Source organism: Rhamphochromis longiceps, linkage group LG15, assembly GCF_057381845.1.
Source record: "Rhamphochromis longiceps isolate RC_006_pf linkage group LG15, R_longiceps_female_GT1.1, whole genome shotgun sequence".
Taxonomy (NCBI): Eukaryota; Metazoa; Chordata; class Actinopteri; order Cichliformes; family Cichlidae; genus Rhamphochromis; species Rhamphochromis longiceps.
This window is the reverse complement of record NC_140571.1, coordinates 7,883,673-7,909,714: the sequence shown is the minus strand read 5'-3', so window position 1 is coordinate 7,909,714 and position 26,042 is coordinate 7,883,673. Positions and strand designations below refer to the sequence as shown.

The 26,042-nt window shown below is 41.0% G+C and overlaps 1 protein-coding gene across 2 annotated transcripts in view; it reads right to left on the bottom strand.

Moving 5' to 3' along the window:
• Positions 1-26,032, bottom strand: part of nbas (NBAS subunit of NRZ tethering complex) — a 181,506-nt gene extending 155,474 nt beyond the window's left edge. Inside the window, exons 1-15 of one of the 2 annotated variants that reach the window (XR_014907717.1) lie at positions 25,851-26,032; positions 25,387-25,438; positions 24,125-24,161; positions 21,590-21,667; positions 21,083-21,130; positions 20,017-20,060; positions 13,477-13,610; positions 11,981-12,114; positions 7,669-7,767; positions 5,218-5,356; positions 5,061-5,126; positions 4,830-4,958; positions 4,361-4,424; positions 3,628-3,821; positions 1,873-2,148 (exon numbers count right to left, since the gene is read on the bottom strand). Coding sequence is in view for 1 of the 2 variants with exons in the window: in XM_085383241.1 (XP_085239367.1) it covers positions 1,873-2,148; positions 3,628-3,821; positions 4,361-4,424; positions 4,830-4,958; positions 5,061-5,126; positions 5,218-5,356; positions 7,669-7,767; positions 11,981-12,114; positions 13,477-13,610; positions 20,017-20,060; positions 21,083-21,130; positions 21,590-21,667; positions 24,125-24,161; positions 25,387-25,438; positions 25,851-25,943 (1,587 nt within the window). In the remaining variant the exon portion in view is untranslated. The remainder of the gene's footprint in view (positions 1-1,872; positions 2,149-3,627; positions 3,822-4,360; positions 4,425-4,829; positions 4,959-5,060; positions 5,127-5,217; positions 5,357-7,668; positions 7,768-11,980; positions 12,115-13,476; positions 13,611-20,016; positions 20,061-21,082; positions 21,131-21,589; positions 21,668-24,124; positions 24,162-25,386; positions 25,439-25,850) is intronic. The other variant, XM_085383241.1, reaches the window with a different exon arrangement.
• Between the last annotated feature and the right edge of the window lie 10 nt (positions 26,033-26,042).

Below are 26,042 nucleotides of genomic sequence, written 5' to 3'. Positions count from 1 at the left end.
TTGATTTGAAAAAGAAATGAAGAGCTTCATGCTAAATGTGATATCCAACATTGGAAAAAAAAAAGATTAACTGGCACAGCACTGAGGCACATATGACTCAGTATCAGTGTTAATATGATAAAGGCCTTACATAAAGGACTGTGTAATTAGAAATGGAGTATATTTGACATGTTAAGTAGGTAATATTAATTTCTTTCCCAGTATGAATTTATAAAACCACACAAGGCAGAGAACTGCACATCAGCACTGGAATTGTTGTTTAGATTGCTGAGGCTTCAAATCCAACACATGAAGACACCTCAGCATGAGCACTGACGACAGCTCTTCACAACCTAAACACGTAAGCATTTTGTTGCGTGTGCTGCAATGAATAAGTAAACAGTAAGAGAAATCTGACTCTGTACTTTCACCAAAACTGTGCGACCTCACTCTGAGAACTCTGTTTAACACAGCTGCAACAGGAAATGTCAAACTTTGCCTTGTGTGTCTACAAACAGCACCTATTCCCTGAATGTTTCAAAAAAAACAAAAAATAGCAAGTTCAGCTTTAAAGATGGTTCCCTTGACAATACCAAAGTTATTTGCATTTACTGTCGATATGAACTGAGTTACCACCATCCTAATTGCTGGCCGAGCACACAGCTGATGCACCAAAGGCAGATCATGCTAGAGAGTTTTCAACAGAGACATCTGGACAGTTCGACAACTAAAACTTTCAGCAGCCCTAAATGAGTGGCAGCAGCCACCTGGGTCACTATTTGTGGAGGAATTTCTGAATTTCTATTTGAAATCAACGAGGCTTTGACTGGATTCTGAATGCAAGTTGTAAATGTAGATGGCCACAGATTTGGGATTTTGTGGATTTAGTTAGTTGAGTTAATCACCATATTATCACAAATATCATAACAATTCTTATGGTTAAATTATTAACCTTTTTTTTTTTTTCGAGGAAGTCCCAAAATGTCTTTACCAAAATAGAGCTGGCAGCCATACAGACCCACAACATGCAACAAATGCAAGTGAAACATAAAGTAAAATACACAATAAATGTCATGAAATCCATCCCTGCACATAAGTTTGTCTAAGTTTAGATATTTCTCTAAATATTCCTTGTCTGAGGTGCACAGTAAGAGAATGCAATCCACAGACCTGTCAAAACCAAGGCACACTGGAAAGCAACAGTTTAGAGAGGCGTAGGTGGCAACTACCAGAGCTGAGACATAAGCATGCATAGGCGAGCTGGAAATTGACCATATTTTTTATACGCATGATGTGCAGTAGTGAAAAGGAAAATCTGAAGTTGTAATCACGCATAGAGATGCATGGTAAACTGAATCAAAGATCCCTAATCTGCAGGAGGATTCATGCAGGGGATCGGCAACAGATCAGTCGGGGGATCATCAAAGCCAGGATTCACTGTTTAGTGATGAACATACAATAAATGGCTCCAGAAAATTGAATGGAAATTCATCTTTTTCAACAGGCTTCATCACAAGCTTTTCAGTGATAGCCATTTACTAGAGGGGCTGGATTTATTCTGCAGCCATACAAAGGTCTCATGATCCACCACTTTCACAATTCAAAGTGAAACATAAAATGTAACCATAGAGATTCAGGCTTCAGAGGAAGTCTTTGAAATTCAAGAGACAAACCCCACGTAACTTATATCTGCTACCCACTTATTAAATTTAGCTCTCACCCTGCTGACTAAATAGCAGGGTATCCTCACTGTGGGGCACAATGTGAGCTTTTACCTGTTCAATAAAATTATTGCCTTTAGAGTGACACCCACAAACGTATTTTGTGGGTGGGAGAAAAGAGTTCGTTTTCTCATCAGACTGCATTTATTTACAAGCCGTGTTAGCCTCCTACCTTCCTCTGGTACAGTTCTTCCGGAGTGGTTGACCTCAGGCTGACCAGACGGTAGTTCTTAATAACTGTGCGAGGGCGTTTCCGTGGTGGAGCGAACCGTTCCATCTCTGTCACGTAATACAGGCCCTGCTTGATGTAGCCAAAGTAGCGGGCTTTGGCTGAGGACTCTTCGTCTGAATCAGATTCTCCACCATCATCTCCCTCCTCATCTTCGCTGGCTCCCCCACTGAGGCTGCTCTCCAGGCGCCCACGCTTCTGGGCCAGCTTCACCTCACACTGATAAACAAACACAAGACAAATTGAAATGAGGGTGGAAGCGCAAGACTTTGAATGACACTGCCAATACATGGCTTAAAAGTGATCATAAAGCCACAGTTGTCTTTTCACATAAAATACATCTGTTTCATTGGCCAAGATCATAAGATGAGGGCTGTGAAACAGAAGACGACGCATTTCCAACTGACTGAGCCTCAGATTTACAGTCTTTTGCCCAGAGTGACTTTCTGATGCTGCATATGGACACGTCGGTGCCAGCATTCAATGGCGGATGATAAATGAAGCACCCAGCACAGTTTACATCTAGCTGTGTTTAAGTTGGTAAGGACACTTAATTTAACGCCCTCATGCTAGCTCAGCAGGCTGTCTGAACACAAAACAGCAGCAAGGTCAAGCTGCTCAATAGAAAAATCTAAATCCTAGCTGTCCAAAGTGATTTCTCTCACTTGTCTTAACCTGATCTGTAGGTCTGTGATTGCCTCAGTTGGGAGCCCATTTTAAAACTGCGCACTGTGGCAAATACTCAGATTTTGGAGCAATGCCCCTCTGGATTTTCACTCATAAAAATGTGACACGTTTAGCACCTGTATAACAGCTGTGCGCAGCAATCATCATAAAATAGAAACAGGGAAAATACTCCACATCTGTGGAGACATACGCACAACCCCATGTTCAGGGCATTATCAATGCACACGCTGCTGTAAGATACAACAAGAGATGCCCATCCCCCGTCCCCACACACTCTGCACTGAGACAGGGTGATGAAACCTTTCCTCAGAGTTAGCAGCTAAAGAAATTGCTCGCTTTTTATTGTGCTCTACGCAATCAGATTTCAAAATTTTTTTCAAAAAAAGCACACTACTTTAAGCAAAGAGCAGGGTGATGTGATATCATGGTCTTTGTCTGAGGATGAAGATGCAGGAAATCATTTTTCATCCCTTTACCACTACAGATACACAATTACACATTGTCACACACAATGACACTAGAAAACTGGAAATACCTGCAGGGATATAAGGATGTAGTTTTTTAGCAGAAAAAAAAAAATGAATCACACACAATCACCTCAGCTGTCAGAGGACCTGAGCACACACTTGTGTTAGCAGGTGTACCTTTTATTAAAAATGTGCAGTCACACCCATTTTACACTTTTCTTTAATTTTAATGAAATAAGTGATGTCCTCATGACAAACATGTGGCCCATATAGTCTCTTTCATTGTTCCAGACCACTGCCTGTTCAGACAGGCTTCAGGCCTGTGCCACACTGAACTCAATAAGCAGTGTAGAAAACTGATAAAAGAGATGAAGAACTGTCCTCTATTCTCCCATGTGCATTTTAAAGCCCTGAAGTCCAAAATCTATCATCTAACAACTGCAAAAGGATGCTTTCATGAGGCCTGCACCATTGTACAAACTCTGTTTGCTTAACCACGTGAACACCTCTATCTTTACATGTTTTTCTTCTTTCTTTTTTTTACCTCCAAGCTGAGGAAGCCCCCATCATGTGCAGCAGTGACTCGAGGTGAGGGCTCAAACCATTCACAGGATTTCCCCAGAAGGTTGCGCAATGTCCTGACAGAGGAGACGGTGACAGAGCCAGAGCAGCGGGCCAAAATCAGCACGTTGTCACTCCACCAGCTCACATCTACCAGCGGATAGAACTGCTCCTTATCTGCGACAGCGAGACATAAGGGTAGTGTTAAAGATGTGACTGTCTACCAGAGGAAGCTGACCTAAACGGAACAGAAAAGATGGTTCCCCTACTTATAATAAAAGTTTGTCTGCGCGTGCGTTGTACAGCTTTTGTCATCAGTGGCCCCACTTTCTGGGATCACAGTGTTTCTGAATTACTTTCCTCCTCTAAGATATATTTACACATGTGGACATGTGACATCATTTGTCATTCTTGAGATGAAGTATCACACAGATTATTGCTTACAGAAGCTGTCACAGCTGTCATCACTACTGGCCCAAAACTGTCAAAGCTGCACAAACGGGAACACACACACACACACACACACAAGCACAGAAACGCACCCATACACAGCCATGGGCAGCCTTTGCTATCCTTGGCACACACTATATGGTTGTATGTTTAATAACTGTATAATTCGGTGAATAAGGCACGTCAAAGATCATTAAATTGTATCCAGGCTGGACTGCTATGTCAGCAGCCAACTAGGCTGTCTTTCGCCCTTCGGGCCAAACTACCTTTTATTTTCTTCCTTCTCTCCAGCGATGTCTTCCACTCTGGGTTGATCTCCTCAAATCCTGGCTGCGGGGAGGAACGAAGGAATGAAGAAGGGAGGAAAAGAAGAAGAGAGAGCGATGGGAGAAGAAATTAATCGGCTAACCCTGTTTACACTTTTAACACACACACAGACAGAAGCTGTGCCAGCAATGAAGCAGAACATGCTTACACGCCGCATAAATCCGCAAAGCATTCTGAAAATATAAGTTCTCCATTTGCCATGTCACTTTCTGCCTGACGGAAGCACACACACATTCACGCAATCTTTCCCACCACACACCTTGGCCAGAAAGAGATTACATTAATACAGTAAGCCAAGCATCTAATGTACAAAATATTCCCACGGCACACAAATGGAAGTGCACACAGGTTTACTCTACTTAAGCAAAATCATGGATGCTTTAAATCACAAGTAAGTCAGAGGCATACCTGCAGGTCCTGACTCCATGTTGCCCTCTGTTTAAGGGACGGGATGTCCCAGAGAGACAGACGACCAGAGAAGTGGATGACAGCCAGCAGGGTGCCGTCAGGGCTCAGGCTCATGCGAAACACACCGTCCTGACCAATGATGACACACACATTATGTTAAAGAGAATATTCACCAGCTTCCACAACTTGAGCTTAATTCTCCATCAGGCACACAGAGGAGGGCAGCCCTACCTTTTCGTCTCCTTGTCTGGAAAAGAGTCTAAAACTGGGAATCCTGAAGAAACCTCTTTTCTGATTCTAACACAAACAGAATATGTAATGTGTTACATACTGCATAAATATATCTATTTTTTTGCATAAACACGTGTGTGCATGTGTGACTTCTTGCCATGCTGACATCGTCCTCATAGCTGGTGACCTGCTTGTAGTGTGGTGAGCCAGAAAGAGCCCTCCAGGCTGTGATGCCACAGCAAGAGGCCTTGGATGCACTGTCATCGCCTGATTCACAGCCGCCTACAAGCAGCAATCTGAAAAACAGGAACACACACATTTGTGGATACCACCTTCGCGACTGTGCCCCAAAAGTTCAAATTAAACTGCATATCAAGGATTTAAAGTTAAAATTGTCACTGTGAAGCTATCCTCAGCCTGGGTCAAAGCCAAGGGATCAGTGAAAATTCACAGTATAAAAGCACCATTTAGCAAACCGGGGGATATCAGTTTTATTTATCGGATAGAAGTCCGACTGGAATCAGTGGGTCAGTAGTTAAGACAAGCAGCACCACAGTGATAGAGGCTCTCTCTTTGCAGTGAGAAGAGCCCGATACAATACTGATCAGGAACTCAGAGATAGGCGTGAATGGTGGACTGCTGTTCAGCTCAACACTGCCCCCTGGTGCACAGAAATAGACTGTTTTGCTGGAGCTGAGATCTCACAGATGAGTTTGCAAACTGGCAGATGAGAGATGAGATGAGATAGCCTTTATTTGTCAGTTGCAGGTCTTTTGCCCACAACCGAGATGACAGACCTTGCCGACCGTACATACAATACACAAACATCACATTGGGGAGACAGGTCAGGCTAGGTAGCGAGGAAAAAAAACATCGAAATGTGTAACACAAAAGGATAATACAGGAATGCACAGATATCAACACACCATAGCACAATAAACACAGACAAGCAACATGGGAAAGTGTTCCAGTGTGTACATCTGATCTGGGACCGCTGCAATCTTTCGACTGCGCCTCCAGCTGACCCGATGTCCACATCAGAGGGGAGGTAAGCGTTGGAGGTGGCGTTGGATCCGGGGTAGGGAGGGTGATGCGTCAGTGAGTGCTTATCAGTATATGCATGTGTGTGCGTGTCCATAGTTCAGCTGAGGACAGGACAGAGTGTGCAAAACCTCCAATATGATTTCCTTCTATACTCTGATTTCTTGTTTCATGAAAAAGGATTCAGCCAGACTCTTGTCCCTCTGATGCACATTCTCTGATACTACTCACTCAAAGGTGTGCATGCATTACAAAATAAATTATGCACCATTTTCATAATTACACTCAGTTTTTGAAATATTTTCTCTTTTACCCAGTTTATCACCTTTTTCTCCTTCTTCCCTTCCTTATCTATCAAATTCTCTCTGATGCTAACCCAGTTCCCGCATGGGAATTATTAAAGTTTTATCGCATCTATCAATTGGCAAAACACTAGACAGTAGCTGCCAAAATCCATTAAGCTGCCAAACTAAATCTGGTTTGTGCAGAATGGGTGCCATTGTGAGAACAGTAAGGTCACGGATATAAGCCAGACTTTTTTAATTCTAGCCGTGTAAAAGGCCACATTTGCTCGGCTGCCACAGGAAATTCCTGCAGGTACTACATTAAAGTAATTGGTTAATTTATCCCTGAGCAACCCCTTGGACCTATTCCATAGAGCAGCGGTCTCCAACCATTTTTGCGCCACGGACCAGTTTATGCCCGACAATATTTTCACGGACTGGCCTTTAAGGTGTCGCGGATAAATACAACAAAATAAACTAGTACCGGTACCGAAATAAAAGAAGAATTATTCATAACACATGTGAAAAGATCCAGGAAAACAGAGTTAACGATAAAAACGATAACAAAATAACGCTGAAAACCGATAAAAACCCTGAAAACCATACATTTCACACCTGAGCCTCAACTCTCGCGGCCCGGTACCAAACGACTCACGGACCGGTACCGCTCCGAGGCCCGGGGGTTGGGGACCGCTGCCATAGAGTAACATATTCTGCCTGTGCAGAATATACATATATGAATGTGTGTTTCTGTACAAGAATGTTTTATTTATTGGACTTCCCAAGTGATAATCTATTTTATACATTCTATCATATATCTTTCTGCAAAGCAACCTTTAGCAAAATAAAGGTTTGTTTAATGCAGTAAACACATCCAGCTCACTGATCAATATAATACATATTTAGGAGCATATTGACGACGGCCCAAGATATCAAATGATGAAAGGCTTTGAAATCATTCTGCATCGCATGGTCGGCAGTGGGTTTCAACATAAAAATTGATTCAAGGGATTTATGAGGATGTCTGTAGATGTCTGAATATAAAGCTATGAAAAACACTCTTGATGAAACGCGGCTCTAATGGAAGTGGGCTTGAATGGCAGAGGCCACAAGAAGAATAAAATGTCTAAGGGTGTCAAGTCGAGGCTATGGGCAATAATTAGGGTGCCAATGATAAATTAAAAGCTCAAAGCTTTTCTTTTTTCTTTATCAAAATACTTATTATTTCAACTTTATTCAACAGGATATCTGGGCTGACGGGGTGTTGGCAGCATTTAACATACCGGTGGCCAGGGTGGTAAATAGCTGAGGTGATCCCGTGGGAGTAATGGGAGGAAAAACTGAAGCTGTGGTTCTCCTGAAAGTTCTGATTGGTTCCCATGCTGAAACAGAGAGGGTGACACAGAGCGACAGAGATGATATTAAAATAGCAAGTTGCCTATAATTGAACTCTGGCACATAAACAATCAAAACACCAGTGTTCATGTGGAAAGTGTTAATGATGCGACAAAGCTGTTTTGAGGAAGATGACAGAGCAATTTCTCTCCCAGCTGCAATTAAAATGAGACATAGCAAAATAAATAATCAAATTTAAGTGGGCAATCTAAATTAGATTGGTGCTAGAGGGGATGACGTGTAATTTGTGTTTAGATATCTCGCTGGGGAAATGTTTCCTCTCAGTGTACATTGTATGGAGAGAAAGAGACTATGAAAGGTAGGAAGGGAAAGAAAGGGAGAACGAGGGAAATAGCCGAGGGATGTGCACAATTCCTAGACTTTGGCTTCCTCTACATATGCACGTCTTCGTACCACAGTAAAGCATGCATGTGAAGATATACATGTATGCAAAAAAGCACAACTTGCATAAACCTAAACCTAACATAAACCCATGTCTGCATCTGAAAATTTGATGATTTCACTATTTAATAAGGGACTTGGTTTTTAATGTTGTCCCCATAAGGAAGACACATCCCTATATTGTGATGATGAAAACAAATAAGGTCCCCACAACATCAGTAATACTTGAACCAATCACACACACACGCAGAAAAGAAATGCTGGCACAGTGTAAGAGGGTGAGAGAGGTGACTTATTGTCAAACCTCAGCTATAATTCTGAAATTCTAATTTAAACTGTTTGAGCGACAATATTGGAATGCAGTCATATGAAGAGGAAGAGTGAGTATAAGCTTAAAAACACTTTCAGAGGAAATCTGGTGCAAATGTCTCCCACATCTTAATTACCCCCCTTCTCTCCTTCTCTAGTTCTCTCTCTCACACACACACACACACACACACACACACACACACACACACACACACACACACACACACACAGAGTTTGGATGTTTCAAAAGCATCCAACACCATTTATCCGCCTCTAATAGAAAAATAAATCAGCTTTCCCCTTGTCTTATTAGCAAACGCCGCTATGCACGCTCAAAGCCGTCTTATCAAGATTCAACACACATTAAAACTTTCACCCTATGCCTTGGAGAGCTAGCAAAATAACAAACAAGATCGGGGGGGGGGGGGGGACCCTGAAATAATGCAACAGTGATAATGTTAAAAGGAAGGCGTGCACAGCTATTAGGAAAGCACATAGCTATTAGAATGTCATTAATCAAGTATTCAAAATGCCCATTTGCATGAGGAGTGGCAAGAAAACAGTTTGACAACCCTCGGAGTATGTGGCAGGGACTAAACACGATCACAGACTTTAGAGGGAAAACCAGCACACCGCAGACCACGGCCTCTCTGTGTGAGGATCTAAACGTATTCTACGCTAGATTCGACACAGCGAACACCATGAGACCGGACAGTTTGCGCACCGCGGATGACGTCAGTGCGCACACTGTGTCTGAGGAGGATGTGCGGAAGTGCTTCAGGAAGGTGAACGCACGCAAAGCTACTGGTCCGGACGGGATTCCCGGCCGCGTCCTCAGGTCATGCGCGGCTCAGCTGGCTGGAGTGTTCACGCACATCTTCAACCTTTCCCTCTCTCTGTCTGTAGTCCCAGCCTGCTTCAAAATGGCCACCATCGTCCCTGTACCCAAATCCTCCACCATCTCCTCATTGAACGACTGGCGACCTGTAGCCCTGACCCCCATCGTAAGCAAATGCTTCGAGAAGCTGGTCAGGGACTTCATCTGCTCTGCACTACCCGACTCACTGGACCCTCTACAGTTTGCATACCGCCACAACAGGTCCACTGATGATGCCATAGCCCTGACACTACACACTGCCCTGTCACACCTGGAGAAGAGAGACACGTATGTGAGGATGCTGTTTGTAGATTACAGCTCAGCATTCAATACCATCGTTCCCTCGAAGCTGGACAGGAAACTGCAGGATCTAGGACTGAGCAGCTCCCTCTGCAGCTGGATCCTTAGCTTCCTGTCTGACAGACGCCAGGTGGTCAGACTGGGCAGCATCACCTCATCCCCCATCACACTGAACACTGGTGCTCCACAGGGGTGTGTACTGAGCCCTCTCCTGTACTCACTCTACACCTACGACTGCACAGCCACTAACAGCTCCAACATCATTGTGAAGTTTGCGGACGACACTACAGTGGTGGGTCTTATCACCAACGGTGATGAGACGGCTTACAGGGAGGAGGTCAGCGCCCTGACCCACTGGTGTCAAGACAACCATCTCACCCTCAACGTCGCAAAGACAAAGGAGTTGATAGTGGACTTCCGGAGGTGCAGAGAAGTACACACCCCCATCACCATCAACGGCGCTGCTGTGGAGAGAGTGAGCAGCTTCCGGTTCCTTGGCGTACACCTGGCTGAGGATCTTACGTGGTCAGTACACACAAACAAAACAGTGAAGAAGGCGCAGCAGCGCCTCTTCTTTCTCAGGAGACTGAAAAGATTCGGCATGAGCCCCCGCATCCTCAGGACCTTCTATCGCTGTGCCATTGAGAGCATCCTCACTGGATGCATCACCACCTGGTATGGCAACAGCACCGCCTACAACTGCAAAGCTCTCCAGCGAGTAGTGCGGTGCTCTGAACGGATAATTGGAGGTGAGCTTCCCTCCCTCCAAGACATCTACAGGAAGCGGTGCCTGAGGAAAGCGGGGAGGATCATCAAGGACTCCAGTCACCCCAGCCATAAACCGTTCAGACTGCTTCCATCAGGAAGGAGGTTCTGCAGCATCCGGTCCCGTACCAGCAGACTGAGAGACAGCTTTTTCCATCAGGCCATCAGACTGCTGAACACTTCATAGACACCTCAGCTTCACTACTGGAACTTCAACATTATGCACTCCACACTGTATATAAATGCCACTTGTTTTGCACATATTCAACTCTGTATATTTTATATATTTTATTATTATTATTATTATTATTATTATTATTATTATTATTATTATTATTATTATTATTATTATTTTATTTTTTTACTATTTAATTTGCAAAAATGTGTATACACACACACACACACACACACACACACACACACACAGGAAAATATTTAGTATACACATCCAGAAATGCATACACTATTATATATTGTACATATATTTATTAGTTTCAGGTTGGCCATTCTTGTATTTTGCTCATTTGTGTTGTTGTGTTTGCACATCTCTGTTGCTTGTGGGGCTCGCACACAAGAATTTCACTCGCATGTGCTGTGCCAGTGTGCCTGCACATGTGATGTGACAATAAAAAGTGATTTGATTTGATTTGATTTGAAAAGGGAAATGGTATTAAAATGTTCAAGTATAGTATAGTATTAAGACACACCACAAAAAGCTTTAAACAAAAAAAGTGATAAGAATGAATAAATGCTAGAATGCATGCATTTAGATCATATAGTAACAAAGCAGAAAAGGTCTCCTCGTCTAAGAGAGTTGTTAGCTTGAAAAAATGCAATGAAATTAGATAGCAATAAACAATAAGCAGGCACTTGAAACTGGAAATGCACCAACATCTCTAATTGGGAGGTGTTAATGATAACTGACAATTATCTGTTTGCTGTGAATGATCTTGATCACATCAATTTGCAATTATCATTCAGCACACTGTGTGGTTCTAAAGTGTAAAGCTGTGACAGCGCAGTGAAGAAAAGGCTCATTTATGCAGGTTTATTGTGTTGTGACTGTTCAACAACAGACTCTCTAACTGACATATTGCACATATGGTTAATAAGCATCATCATCACTCTGAAACGGTGACCTGGCCTAATGCTCAATTACAGTGACACAAACACACAGAGAGGTTGGGAGCAAAAATGTAGAGGAAGAAATTGCCACTTAAGCCCTTAGTCCACTACATACTCCATATTACACATTCAGTAATATTCCTTTTTTTGTAACAAAATACAGTTATTGTCATGACTTACTCCTCAGTGATACATAGGAATGAAACACAGACAGTGAGAGGAATTAAAAAGTCAGACAAAGAGAGGAGTACATAAAAAGTGGTAATTGAAATTTAAGTGGTGAGAGCAGGTGAAGTGTAATGTGAAGAGTAAGTAATGAAAGGCCTTCTAATGGGTCAAAGGTGTTGTGCAAGTCATAAAATCAAAGTGTGACCCAGCCTAATGGAAAAAGGAAGTTTCAATCCAGCATTTTTGTGTCTCACCTGACTAGATAGCTTTTGAGGTTGCCACCATATGTGATCACGAGGAGCTCGGCTGACCACTGAGCACTAGCTGTATACTCCAGGAAGATCAGGCCTGCCACTGCACAACTGAAATCCCCGGGGAAGCTCGCCACCTGGATTTAAAAAGCAAGAAAACAAAGAAGAATCACTGACATGGTATCAAAAGACATCAAAATATGTAAAATTTGCTTAATCGTTAGTATTGATTTTTGTGCCCTCACAAATTTTTTTTTTTTTACTTGTTTATTTTTATTTTTTTAAAAACAACTAAAGTTACATCACACAAGCTGCATTTGCCAAAGGAAAAAAAAACAGGCAAAAGATTAAAAAAGAAAGTAATGAAACAGGGAATGAAAAACAACAGAAGCAGAAGACAGACAAAAGCTGAGTGTCGTGGGGGAAAAAGGGAAGAAACTGTCATTTTTTCATACACGCGTACACTTTCTGTCAAATTGACTTTTTATCATCCCTTCCAGAAATAGCATTAAGTCGCCACTGTGTGAACTTAACAGTGACAAACAAGGGGAACAGTACAAAGTACAGAAGAGGGGGATGGGGGGGGGGGGGGGGGGGGTTCTGATGCAAGTGTGCAAGCACAAAGCAGAGATGCACTAAAGGAATGAGGATCACAGGCTTTGAAAGATGAGTGCGTGGCTAGGGAGAAGACGGGCGTCTGCGCTCGCCATCTCTGACAGGGCGGATAGAAAAATTGAAAGGAACGATGGACAGAAACAGAAGAATGATAATATGCAGCACACAGAGGGCATTAAACTGAGGGAGGAATAGCACATGGACTTGAAAGTGCAGGGAGAGGTACTAAGAGAGACACATGCAAGGATGACAGAGGAGAGAAATACAGGAGGTTCTGGGGGAGACAGAGAGAAGCTAGCATGAAAAATTAAAGAGGGAAGGTGATGAAGATGGGGGGCGGAGAAATGGGACACAATGGAGAAGAAGAAACAGAGAGTGAATTAGAAAGCAGAAGTGACGGGCAAAGAGAGCACAGAGTGTGTCTGACAAGGAGACATTTTCTTCAAAAGTGACAGACAGCTCAAAGTGCCCAGCAAAATGTGTGCTGCACTGAAACGGCACAGCTCAGCCCATCTCTGGAGGTAAGATTACGGGCCTGAATCCTCCTGCAGCCAGAAGTAGCACCGAATCTCCAATTTGGCAGAATAAGAAACTATTTTCCAGAACTCAAAACTGATGCTTTCCTCCATATATCATACCACAAATGCATTCAGTTAAGATATAACATACTGTAGCCGAAGCAATCATCTGAGAAAATAGAAGAAACTATGGAGATGGGAATCATGGAATAACTCTGACTATGATACTTGCACGGTTGTGCTGATGGATCCTGAGCTAAGAGGAGGATCAAACTAAGAACAGGAAGGTGCTGGTTTTCACTTTGACTCACACACACAGCTTGAAACATTGACTTTTTTTTTTTCTTTTCTTAGAAGAACTGTTACCGGCGGAATGACGAAGAGTTCGCTGCCCATGAGGTCGAAAAGGCGCACGGTGCCGGTGCTGTCAGTGTAGGCCAGCAGAGTGCAGTCATAGCTCCACGCCACCCTTCGCCACTGGGGATTTGGGTCCTTCGGCACTGTAGCAGGTGATGAAACAGAACGTAAAACAGAAAGGAAGAACGACAAGACGTTCAAGGAACCAAAGATTACAAATTAAGTCAGATGAAAAACTCTGCGAATAATCCCTTGTGATCCGACGTGTGCTGATGATGAATATGGATGAGAGGAGTCAGATAAGGCTAATGCGACACATCAACACAATGTGTGCAAGGTCCGATCCAGATCATCTTGGAAGGTTACTCAAAACGTAAAACCTCAGTAATTGTCTATCAAAGACATGCACACAGACTTTCACTCACACACACACACACACACACACACACACACACACACACACACTGGGAGATGAGGATAAAGGTAGAGCCAGAGAGAAAGGTGGGGAGGAGAACGGAGACCATAAATTGAACTTTTATTGAAGTATAGACTACGCTTTAGCAATCTGCTGGCTCAGCTGTGCTGTGAGTGTAACCATATCGCTGTGATGAAGCACATCCGTGCCTGCTGGCATTTTCTCAAGGCTTCGCTGTCATCCTTCCCTCTGATAGAAGAGCCTGGGCAGTCTGACAGGCCTCTGATCCTGAGCCGGTTTTGAATACCTGATCGCCACATTAAACAGTATGGAGCGGTTGGGGGGTAAATGGGCGAAGACTTGTGCAAACATGAGCACAAACTCAGCAGAATAATCATTCAGGCATTAAACTAGATGCAAGTTTTAGCGCAGTCTCAGATTTTTGCAGTTGGAGAACAGTGTGAAACATAATATGATACCACGGGTGCTGTGTCTAAGCAATAAATTTCTAAAAAGGAAGTTATGTTTTTGTTGATATCACATAACAGCGCTATTGGCGTTTTCCTGTACTGAATTTCTTGGCTGCAGAGTGCTGCTGCAACCCCTGGTGGGCAATACTGCAAACTAATGGAGGCGTTGGATATTGTATGACTAGAATTTTAAATGAAGAACAAAGGGAAGAAGTGGGAGGCGAGACAGACAAAGAGAGAGAGAGAAAATGAGAGAAAGGGGGGCGCTGAGCGAAAAAGAGAGGGGGGAAACAATGAATCCGACACACTGAGAGACACAATAGCTCCCCAGATTTGAAGGCCTAAGTATCAGAGCGTACCTTAGGAAGGAAGTGCGCAATTTAACACACCTTTGAGACACTCAGCTTAGGAGCAGACAAGAACATGTAGCCGTTATGAAAACCATAAGTACCAAGTGCCTCCGCTACTCTTTTCTAGTTTTCTTTTAGGCTCTATATTTCAATCTTTTTTCTTTCTTTCTTTCTTTCTTTCTTTCTTTTTCTTTTTTTTTTATTTTTTATTTTTTATTTCCCTCTCACACTGCCTCTCTTGCCATCTTGTCTCCCATTATGAATTGTATACAGTATGTTGGTTCTGCAGTTGAGAGGGCTCCATTTCCACATAGATGGCTTTTTTGGGGAGCTGGAAAATTGGATGCTACTGTCTATTTTTCTAGTGATGGCAGATGCTGAAGTTGAGGAGAATTGCACCCAATGACCCAACAGAAGCCTTCCATCTAAGGCCTTGCAGATGCATTTATCAGAACTCAACTCTTATGAATTATGCACATAGGTGAGAGACAACTCCGCTGTAACAGAAGCAGGCAATGAGGACGAGTTGAAGAGGGGGTTGGGGACTGGACTGGCAGAGTGATACACAGGTGTAGACGCATTGAAACGAACACACAAAAACGACTGCACAAGAAAAAGAAAAGGCGGTAAAGCACACACCACACACACACACACACTTATCCATTAAACGCAAATGCCATTAAAGGCAGGATCACAGTGAAATCCATTAGGACAAATCTCCGTGAAATGAAATGAAGTAAAAGAAAAATGGAGGGAAAAAAGCGATGAAATGAATTGAAAAAAAGAGTAGGGAGGCTAAGGTTTACACAGGCCCAGGGGCTACTGTTATCCACACTTTGAACCATTAACGGCCCACAATGACAACTAGCCGGAACAGAACAAATATAGACACAATGCAGACTGAGAAGGTGCGGCAGAGATGACAAAAACAAAAATAAAACATGAAAAACTAATGGAAAAAAAAATATGGGCACAAAACTGGAATTCAAAACATGTTGTGATTTGTTTGCCATTTTAAACACAGCTATAGGTCCAAATAAATAAATAAATCACTGGCCATTTTGTTAGGTATACCTGTTGAACTGCTTGTTAATGTAAATATCTCATAAACCATAAATCACATGGTAGCAACTAGGGCTGTGCGATATGACCAAAATCTCATATCCCGATATAAGAATTCTATCGTCTCGATAACGATATAAATCACAAAAATGTAACATTTTCTGTAAATTCGACTGCGCGTCGTGTACCTGGAGTCGAGTGTTTTAACTGATGCATGAAACAACACATTTTTAGACATAAGTTGTAACGGCCACCGTTTTCTTTGTGAGTATTTATTACACAGCGTGCTGCGGGGAAAAGCTTGTTTTAAGTTTGAGTCTAAGGTTTATTTTTTAGCACCTGTCGGCTCTTTTTTTTACTTCTCATCCGTAAATAATCGGCTCTTTCACGTGATTCAGTTTATTTTGAAAAGTCTCAACAGGAACTTGAGCTTTATTGTGAAAGGTTTATGTGGAACATAAACAAGCGGACACGCGATGCTGTTACCGTCGTTGTTGCTAACCACAACGCATAAAAACAGGCGCTTGTCCGTCAGTAGTGTGGTTATATTAAATATAAGAGAAAGAGAGAACTTTAAAAAAATGAATATAGCCACTACGGTGACCATCAAAACGATGAAAAAATATTGCCGTAAACAGTTTATTTTGCGACACCACGAAACAAACGATAGCATAAAATGAAACGATAGACGTTTTTATATCGTCATCCGATATATATCGTTACATCGAACAGCCCTAGTTGCAAATTAATGCATTGAGGAACGTTAACATGGTAAAGAGACCTGCTGAAGTTTAAACCAAACATCAGAATGGGGAGGAAAGGCGATTTAAGTGACTCTGAATGTGGCTTAGTTGTTGGTGCCAGATTGGCTGGTCTTAGTATTTCACAAATTGCTTATCTACTTGAATTTTCCTGCATACATCCACATTGGAATGGTAGGGTCAGAAATTGACGTAAACAACGTGAAAGCATGGATCTATCTCACTTTATGTCAACTGTTCAGGCTGGTGGTGGTGATTCTTGGCACACTTTGGTCCCCCGTCATTTAAATGCTGCAGCATATCCAAGCATTATTCCTGACCATCCCTTTATGACCACACTCTACTACTTCTGATGTCTGTTGTCACAAAGCTCAAATGCCCTCCACAGTCACCAGAGCTCATCCCAATAGAGCTCCTTTGGGATGAACACAACAGGTATGTGCAGCCCACCAATCTGCAGCAACTGTGTGATTGCTATCATGTCAATATGGACCAAAGTCTCTGAGGAATGTTTTCATGCACCTTGTTGTTCTGAAGGAAAAAGGGGGTCCAACCAATTACCAGCAAGCTGTACCTAACAAAGTGAAAGAAGAGTGTATACACTCATGACCAATGCCTTCTTGTTTGTAATGCCTAGAAATATCAGAAACATAAAGGACGGCAAAGGGAATCTGGCAGCGACACTTCTCATATTTGAATTGACGCCAGTATTGTCAATTTATTGTTCAGACACTTTTAGAAGCCATAGTAACCATCCCATTATATTGCCTGTTATTCTAACAGACCTGCCTGGATTTACCCCCTCCTGACAGCTTCTGTCAGAAAGAGAACCTGGTTTAAGACGAGGGTGTTTGATTGGCTTGAGCTCAATTCTACTGCAGTTGCAACAGGCACTGAAAGGTTTGTGATCAGCATGAGCAGTGGGAACAGCAGTGGGTTCCCAGGGGAAACATGCCAGCATTGCAGCAAATGTAGACTAAATCCATCTTTTATGTATGAAATTGAACTGCAAGCAGATGGGCTACAGCAGCCACTCCTTTCAGCTACAGACAGAAAACTGAGGCTGAATGCAACAAAGAGCTGAGGCAGTTCTGAAGGCAAAAAGCGGGTACTAGCAAGGTGGACCTGTTGAAGTGTTCGCTGAGTGGACCTACAGGTCTTATATATGTAAGCATTTTATAAACCAAGTTCGATTTCACAGTCTTAAAGTGCACTCTCTTCACAGGGAGACTATATAGTGCCCTGTCCAAAATAGGAGAAGTAGATCATGAGTCTGGGCCAGGGATGGCTGAACTTTCAGAGTAAAATGCTTAGATATAGCGCCTTAAAATGTAGTATTATTCAGTAGCTTATCAGATCAAAATTATTACACTTATGTAGGAAACGGTGTTGAGTAAGGTAATTTATGAACCAAGTGGTCCATTAGTGCTGGGGGGTGGATTATATCTGGATTTGTTACATAACCACTGTAGGCTTAAATAAACAAAAACAACAAAAAATAAACAAACCATAAATATAAAACATCTAAATCTGTCCAACTGCATTAGAAGACACTTCAGCATTATATGTTTTAAACGTCTGAGCTCACAGAAAGTTGGGGCTTACCTATGTTCAGATACGGCAATAAAACTAACACAGCACACAATTTCATCGTCTAATTAAGAATAACTGTTTTTATCTGTCACAACAAGGCTGCGTTTAATGAGCGATCATGTAGACACCGAGGTGATTATCCCGGATGCTGTTCACGTGTCTTTCACACAGTCTCACACACACTCCAAGCTCAGAGCAGACGTTAAGAAGCACAACAAATATTGTGCATAACATAATGTTCAATTTACATACAGTGAATTTAGAACTACAGCTTAAGAGTCAACCTCAATCACAGAGTGGACTTTTGATAGCTGCAGATGGAAAGATGCCACACGAAGCAGCTCCGATTCCTTTGTTTCCCAGCTTTCATTCACAGCAGATTCATAACAGCGGTTTACTCTGCAGTGATCCACAGACGCCAGTGAATCGACACCGTTCAACGTCATCACAGTACTCTAATTTATGCATCTAGAAAATCTGACAATATGCCCTGAAGGATTGTGTGGGATCATTTGTAGAAACAAGTCTCCAAATTAAGGACTGCTGATCCAAATACATAATTTCTTCTAATTATTCAGGGGATGTTAACATCAATTTGATTTTATGAGGTTTTGTATACACATGCTACAGTTCTAAATAAATAAAAACACTGTAAATACACAATGCTTATTATTTAGCTACACTGGTTGTATTCTACTAGTGTAATGCCTGCTGTCAGAGGCATACTGACATCAGAGGTGGATGCCACAGTAGCTATTTGGTGGATTCCTAATCCTAAAACAGTATAGCTAGGATATTTAATATGTCCAGTAACTTAATGTGAAACCAACAGTATGTTCAGGGTCATTGGGAGGCTGGAGCGTATCCCAGCTATCATGGGGTGGCAGACTGGACAGGTTGTCAGTCAGCTGCAAGGCTTGTGATGTGTATACCATTTCTAATACACAATTGGAATCCTGAGTATTTGTGCAATAACAATTCTTGCAATTTTGCCTTTCTACAAGACTAGAGTGTATTTTAACACAAACAAAGTGCAGACTTTCAGCTTTAACTGAAGGAGGATTACTAAAGTATTGCATTAACTGAATTACAGCCAGCAGTTTGATGTCCAGGTGAGGCCTGTTCCCTTGTTATGCTATGAAATATTAAGCAAATAAAAAGTCTGGAGTTGATTCAAGATTTTTTATGCTTTGCTCGGATTCAGGCAAATGCGTTCACTTATTAAACTTGTATTTCATAGCTGTTCAACTCTCAACATGAGGTCCAATGGGATGTTGATGCAAATTAAGGATGCCATTATTAAGCTGAAAACACAAAATAAACCTACATTATTAAAAACTAGCACCAAAAGGGCTCATAAACCACAAAAGAACCAAAGCAGATGTTCACCAATTCTTTCCTTCTGGCATTTATTATGACCAAGAGATAAAAAAATTAAGAAAAGAAGAGATAGGAGAGTGTTGATGGTGCATAGTTTATCCACCAGAGACCTTAAAAATGTTTTCTATTTCTGAGTTAGTCACCTGCGCTCAGACTAACAGAACAATAAATACAAAATTAAACAACAATAAAGCAACGAAAGGTTGGATTTTTGGGTTCTAGACTTTAAGGCATTAACACAGTAAAATTGCAATCTTTTCTATTCATATACGTGTAACTAGAGTAGTTCATTACATGGTATATGAAAACACACACACAAACCAGATATCTCTTAAATAAACTCAAAGCATCTGACATACCACATAAAGGAGTACAAGGGCACACACACTGTACTCTACAACATTAACCCCCACATTTATAAAACAAATGGAGTGCTTAGTGAAGTAAGTTATGGCGATTTAATCGTCATTTACCAGGAACAAGAATGTGACTGATAATACACAGGGACAAGGTCTTACCCTGGCACTTCCCAATGAGTGAGCCAAAGTCATCTCTCACAGACCTGAGGAGGAAACGTGCACACACAGAAAAAAAAAAAGTAAGGAGAGGTGGTATTGCACAGTGAGACATTGATACACTTCTTATACGAACTGGTATAAGTTGGGTTATAACAGCCACTGACGGCCTGCCAACTAAAGTAGCTCAATAGATCAAGCAGACAAGTGGGGGTAGGCAGTGTTTCGACAGACTCTTAAAGGAGCTCAGGGGATAAGGCCTTGAACTGACTTAACACCCACTCACACAACTCAATTCATGCCATGAAGCGCAGCTATAAAACGTTGTGATTAAACAACAACAGTGTGAAAAAAGGACAAAAGAGTAGCCCACACTATCAAGCAGAGGCAAAAGCGAAGAGACCTGACTGCTCTTGATCATAAAAGGTCAACTACATTTAAATTTGAGCATACTGAGAAACAGAAACATTCAGCTTTTTCATATTGCTCCATGTATGAAACCGCCTTCCAGTTACACAAAGGGTCACGTGGAGCAAACGCTTTACAATGAGTGTACGATTAGTCTCCAGAGAGTAAGGCATCCTAATATATCTAGTTCACGGCTATAGATTTTCATTTTGAAATTTTGCTCATTTTAAAGCACTACATTATGTCAGTGAAGCACACTGCTGACTGAGTGCATTTTTTCTGCGCACAGGGAAATTGGATTTATGTCAGGAAATAATTACAAGCACTGAAAAAGAACACACAGATATTCATGCGTGTGTATGTTTTGATCGCTTTCCTTATACACCCACAAATGAAAAGGGAAGCATTGGTGTTTCCATTGTTAGCTTGAATTTTTTCAGATGGGTGCTACGAAAGTACACTAAACTGATTCAAATATTTTCCTGTGATGGATTACACTCTGTACTGATGCTCGAAACACAGTTTTCATCTTTTAAATGCAAGCTGACATTGGACTTCTTTGTTAAAGCGAGATGTGATAAATCACCCCCTTAATTAAGACTATCACTCACACACACACAAACACACAGCCTCAAAGAGAGAGACAGAGTTCAGTAATTACCTAATTTCCACACACTGATCTTGAACCACTGCCAACAGTTTGCCATTGCTGTGGAGTAAAACAAGAGAATGGGTCAGGAATCACTGAAAAAAAAAAATCAAAGAGAACAGAAGAAAAGCAGAAGAGCAAAGAAAGAAAGACATAAAGAGAAGGAACAGTAATAATCGGGAGCATTAAGCGTAGCAAAAAGAGTTTCAGAGGAAATGAAATGAGAGAGAAAAGATATAGGGGCAGACGGAAATCAGCCACATCAAACTAATGGACATCTGCAGCATCTTTGACCACGCTTCTCACTGTCTCGGATGGTGGAATCGATAGTCAATTAAAAACTGCCTTTCTACTTGGTTTGTCTGTTGTAATGAGTGCAATTAAATGATTGGCTGAGGGGATAGGCAAGGGGAGAGAGAGAAAGACTTAGTGTGTGTCAGCAACAAAGTAGCTCACATTCAGGTATTGATTACAGAGACGGAGCATGTCTGTAAGTGAGCATGTGTGTTTTTGTTGCACCTTGCAAGCACCAGCTGCCAGTTGATCTGCTTGTTTGCCAGGCGGACAAGACCGAGAGGCAGGGACGAGCTTGAGGGGCTGGGAAACACAAGGTCAAATAAACGAGAAGAAAAAACAAATTATAACAGGTTAACCATTAATCAGTAGGTACATTAACAGAGTACTTTACCTAAAAGGTCTAGTGCATACAAATTATATTACAAGTGATTTTATATAGGTTTTATATAATTTGTTGGATGTAACTACATTATGTTATTTTATTAAAATCAAGTCAACTCAAATCAAAGTCACTCATTTTAAAAATGAGTGACTTTGATTTGCTGATTTTGATTTCCTTTCCAAGAACTATAACTGTCAGGATATTCATCAATCAATTTTCTTCTCTACCAAAACAAAGGCAGGTGCAACAGATTTACTGTATATAATAAAACAAATGTCAGTTACGTGCATCCATTATGTTAATAACGTCAGACAATAACACCATATCAATGTCTTTCTCTTTTTCACTCAACTCCACAACTTTCCTGCTTTGATATGTTGCTCATACTGAGGCTGCTGGATTATGGTTGGCTTGGAGCTCTGGACAGCTTTAGCTTTACCTACTTTGCCTTTGTTAAAGTCTTTAAAATGTTCATATTCAGCTGGATGAGAGTGATTTAAATTATATATTATGAACATTTTCATAATCGTCCTGGCCACAGTTTACTTTGTCTTCACTCACAGTGAGGAGCTTTCTTGATAATGCTACAGTTTTAAACTGGTCCTTTGTATAGACACAACAACGGTTCATCCCTTTAGTTAGGAGCCTTTTTATGCTTGAATTACTCAAAGGTCAGCGTTAAGTGACTTAACAAATGCAAAAAGATCACTATGAAATCAAACAGGTACAATGACTGGAAAGAAAATTTTGTATTGTGGGTGGGTATTGGGGGGGGGGGGGGGGGGGGGGGGGGGTTCATTCATAATTTATATAGATTTTTTTTCCTGTCTGTACAGCCTCGTTTTTGAATACAGTAGTTAGCAACATTAGCCACAGCACGTATGTTTTCTACAATATTTAAACACAAATATAAATATGTGTAAACGTGTTTTCGGCTGAACACGTTCCCCCATTCAACAAATGCAAATAGCACAGCATGTGGACAACAGCCTCATTCTATCCAAAACAATTGCTAATACGTTCTCATCCACAGAAAGAGAAGGGGAACTGGGACATAAACATGGCTGGAGGAGTTCTTAAATATTTAATAAGGTTATTGATGTTGCCAGCAAACCACCCGCTGAGAGGATAAGCAGGCCTTGGTGCTAGAGAATTACAGAATCTACCGCAGGAAAAATCGTTGCGTGTGTTAGTGTTATATATCGGGAGAGTGTGAGAAGAATATTTTCAGACTGATGTAACATTTACCTACAAAACATGTGGGTCAATATGAAGCTACTTTTGGCTGCTCTCTTTTCACAACAGTGGGTAAATTAGTTGGCCAAGTTGTGGGCCAAATTTGAGTCTTTCCCAGACTGATTCTGGACCCCAGGCCTTATGTTTGACACCCCTGACCTAAGCCAATGACTGACTTGTGTTATGGGTTGCAGTAAGCTGTCATCTTAGTTAGCAATATAATGTACTATAGCACTATAAATATATATTCAAGAGACACGTCTAAAAGGAAAAAAAAAAAAAAGCATTTTTATTGCCTTTTACAATTAAACATTTAAGACGGTAGACGGTATAGCATATATGCATGGGCAGCATTTTTTCAGAGGGACATACTGATTAAAACAGTATGCAAAAAGTCCACATTTTGAACATCTCATTTGAAACATGATGTACATTGTAACAAATTCTGATAAATTTGATATTTTTTTTAAAGACATAGCAGACAAGAAAGGGGCCTTATTTCAAATACCAAGAACTTTCTGTTTGAAATGTTTTGACTTTATGTCAATATAATGTTAACGGCTGTATCGTCATTTAGCTTTACTATGTTATTATTAATTATTTAAAAATCACAATAATTAATAATATTATTTATTTTTCACCTATAATAAAACTAAAATTATGATATTTTTTAATCTGCATTGCCAAGTTACATCTGTTGATCTACAATGTCTCAAAGTAAAAGAGTTGACACTATTCCTTTTACAGTTCAGTAGCACTGTTAGTGCTGCTGCTTATTGCGTCACTTAAAAAACAGCAATGAAGCGTGTTAATTTTTAGCGCATTTAATACTCAAATATTTTTACCAAGACAGAAAACAAAATCAGAATAAAGTTCTTGTCACTATGTACATCACATTACTAAAAGTCTTCCCGACACAAGATTTTCATAGTCAAAGCCAAAGAAAAACAATCACATTACTTCATCCATAAGGTTTGGGATTGTTATGAAATATGTAATGCGTATCTGTAAAAATCGGATTAATATTAAGCACTAAGAGTCACAGCTTTATGCAGCATGTTTGTTGTTTACACTGGTGAAATAACAGCAAGTCATGCCTGGAGCAGACAGCAATCCTTTTTAAAATAATAATGGCTTACCTGTACCACAAATAGTGAAGGATCAAGCGGAAAGGGCCTGTAAGAAATGTATGACAGGTAGTTATTAATAAATGTCTGATCACGTACAGTTTAGTTTTTTCTCTTTGTTTCATTGTTACTGATTTTACTTGCTTGTTGTTTTTTTAAACACACTTCTGGTGCAAACTATTGAGATCCTAGCACACGTGGCAATTTGTTATCAGCCTTAAAATTTAATGCTATCATATGCTCATATGCATATGGACTCTGGGCCACAAGCACAGACTCAGCTTTACTTCACTCACATCCAAACTGAAGCAAGCGGTTTTCCTCTTGTATAAGGAGGCAACGCTAAAGGGACATGGCGCAAACAGAATGATGTTAAAAATGATGCCTTATCAATAAAATTTTGATGTTTATTAAACAGGGTTTTCTTAAGAATAGTGTTGTAGGCTAGAATTTTATTCTTTTTTATAGTATTCTGTTATTCCACCTTGACTACAATTGCAGAAATGTTCCTGGCTTGTTTATTTGATTTTTTATTGACTATTTGGACCAATTTGGAGATTCAGATTACCATGGAGATTGTTTTTCTGGTGGGAGGAATCCTGAAAATCCTGGGGAAAAACTGATGTAAACATCAGAGAACTCCACACACAATCCTCAGTTGCACAGCTTAAAGTAACAGCTGAGATCTGGACAACACTAGCCTCAGTCTCAGAGATTAAGCCAAACAGGATCAATGTTTCTGGAAGCATTTACATTAGAATATGAAGAGAAACTGTCATCTATAACAGACTCTAGCATCATGTTGTGATATGATAAAATATGATATGATCTATCACATGATATGATCATTTTTGAATGAGGAAAATAGACTTTCACAGATTTTGTTTAATTTGCAGTGTCAATAAATCACCACACCTGTTTTCCATTTTCCTAATGAAATATGAAAATAGATGAACTCAAGATGAACTCATGAATCAAGACTTTTGCACAGTACTGGATGCTGGATGGACTTTAATATCTCAGTAAGAAGATTGTATGCCTTCCAGCCTCTATGATCTCCATACTGTATTCTGGTGTCATAAATAAAAGAACATCAAGCAAAATACATATAAAGATTGGCGTGGTGGACTGTTGGTAAGTTTATTGATCATTTTAGAATAGCTACAATCAATGTGAGGATGTAACTGCTTCGGGCAAGTGCTGTATAGCTGTATATATGCAACATATGCATGCATGCATATTATCACACCATGGCAACGAAAATCAGAACTTACCTGTCACAGCTTTTGCAATTAGAGAGGTGCTGTACTCCTTGTTGCCTCGCAACTGCAATGTAAAATAGTAACAGATGAGCTGCGATTGCCATATTTTGATATTGATTTTCCAATTTCATTCTGGAGTTTTAATGAAGCCTAGTGATAGGTCGTTTCTCTGACAGAGCAGATTTTTGATTTTAGATCATTATAAAAGCTGCAGGTAAATGAAAGGTATGCAGGACACTAGTGCTAAATGAGCACTTGCTGCTCTGCTGTGTGATGTATGACGTGCGACGGAAAGGTGAAACTTTGTTTATCAAGACAACCAACTGCAACTTATCATGTATTTGTGCTACGTGGCTCTGGGCGGCTGACCCCACGAAACTCAAGGCGGTTGTCTTTCGCTGGTCATTTCTACAGATAGCTGCTCACCACAAGAGCTACGCCGTGAATAAAAAACCGCAAAAGTGAAAGCTACCAACCTGAGTGTCCGTCTCTGGAGGCCATTCAGTAATAACCAGTAAATCGTATAAAATGTTTTCTTCTTCGCCCTCAATTAAGCTTTCTTCGGCCATGTTTACAGCTGTCAGAAATCTACGGCGACAAGCAGGGACAAATTATAAAGAAACGCGTTTGTAATTGAACTGTTGCTAACCGTCTATAAAAGCGGTTTT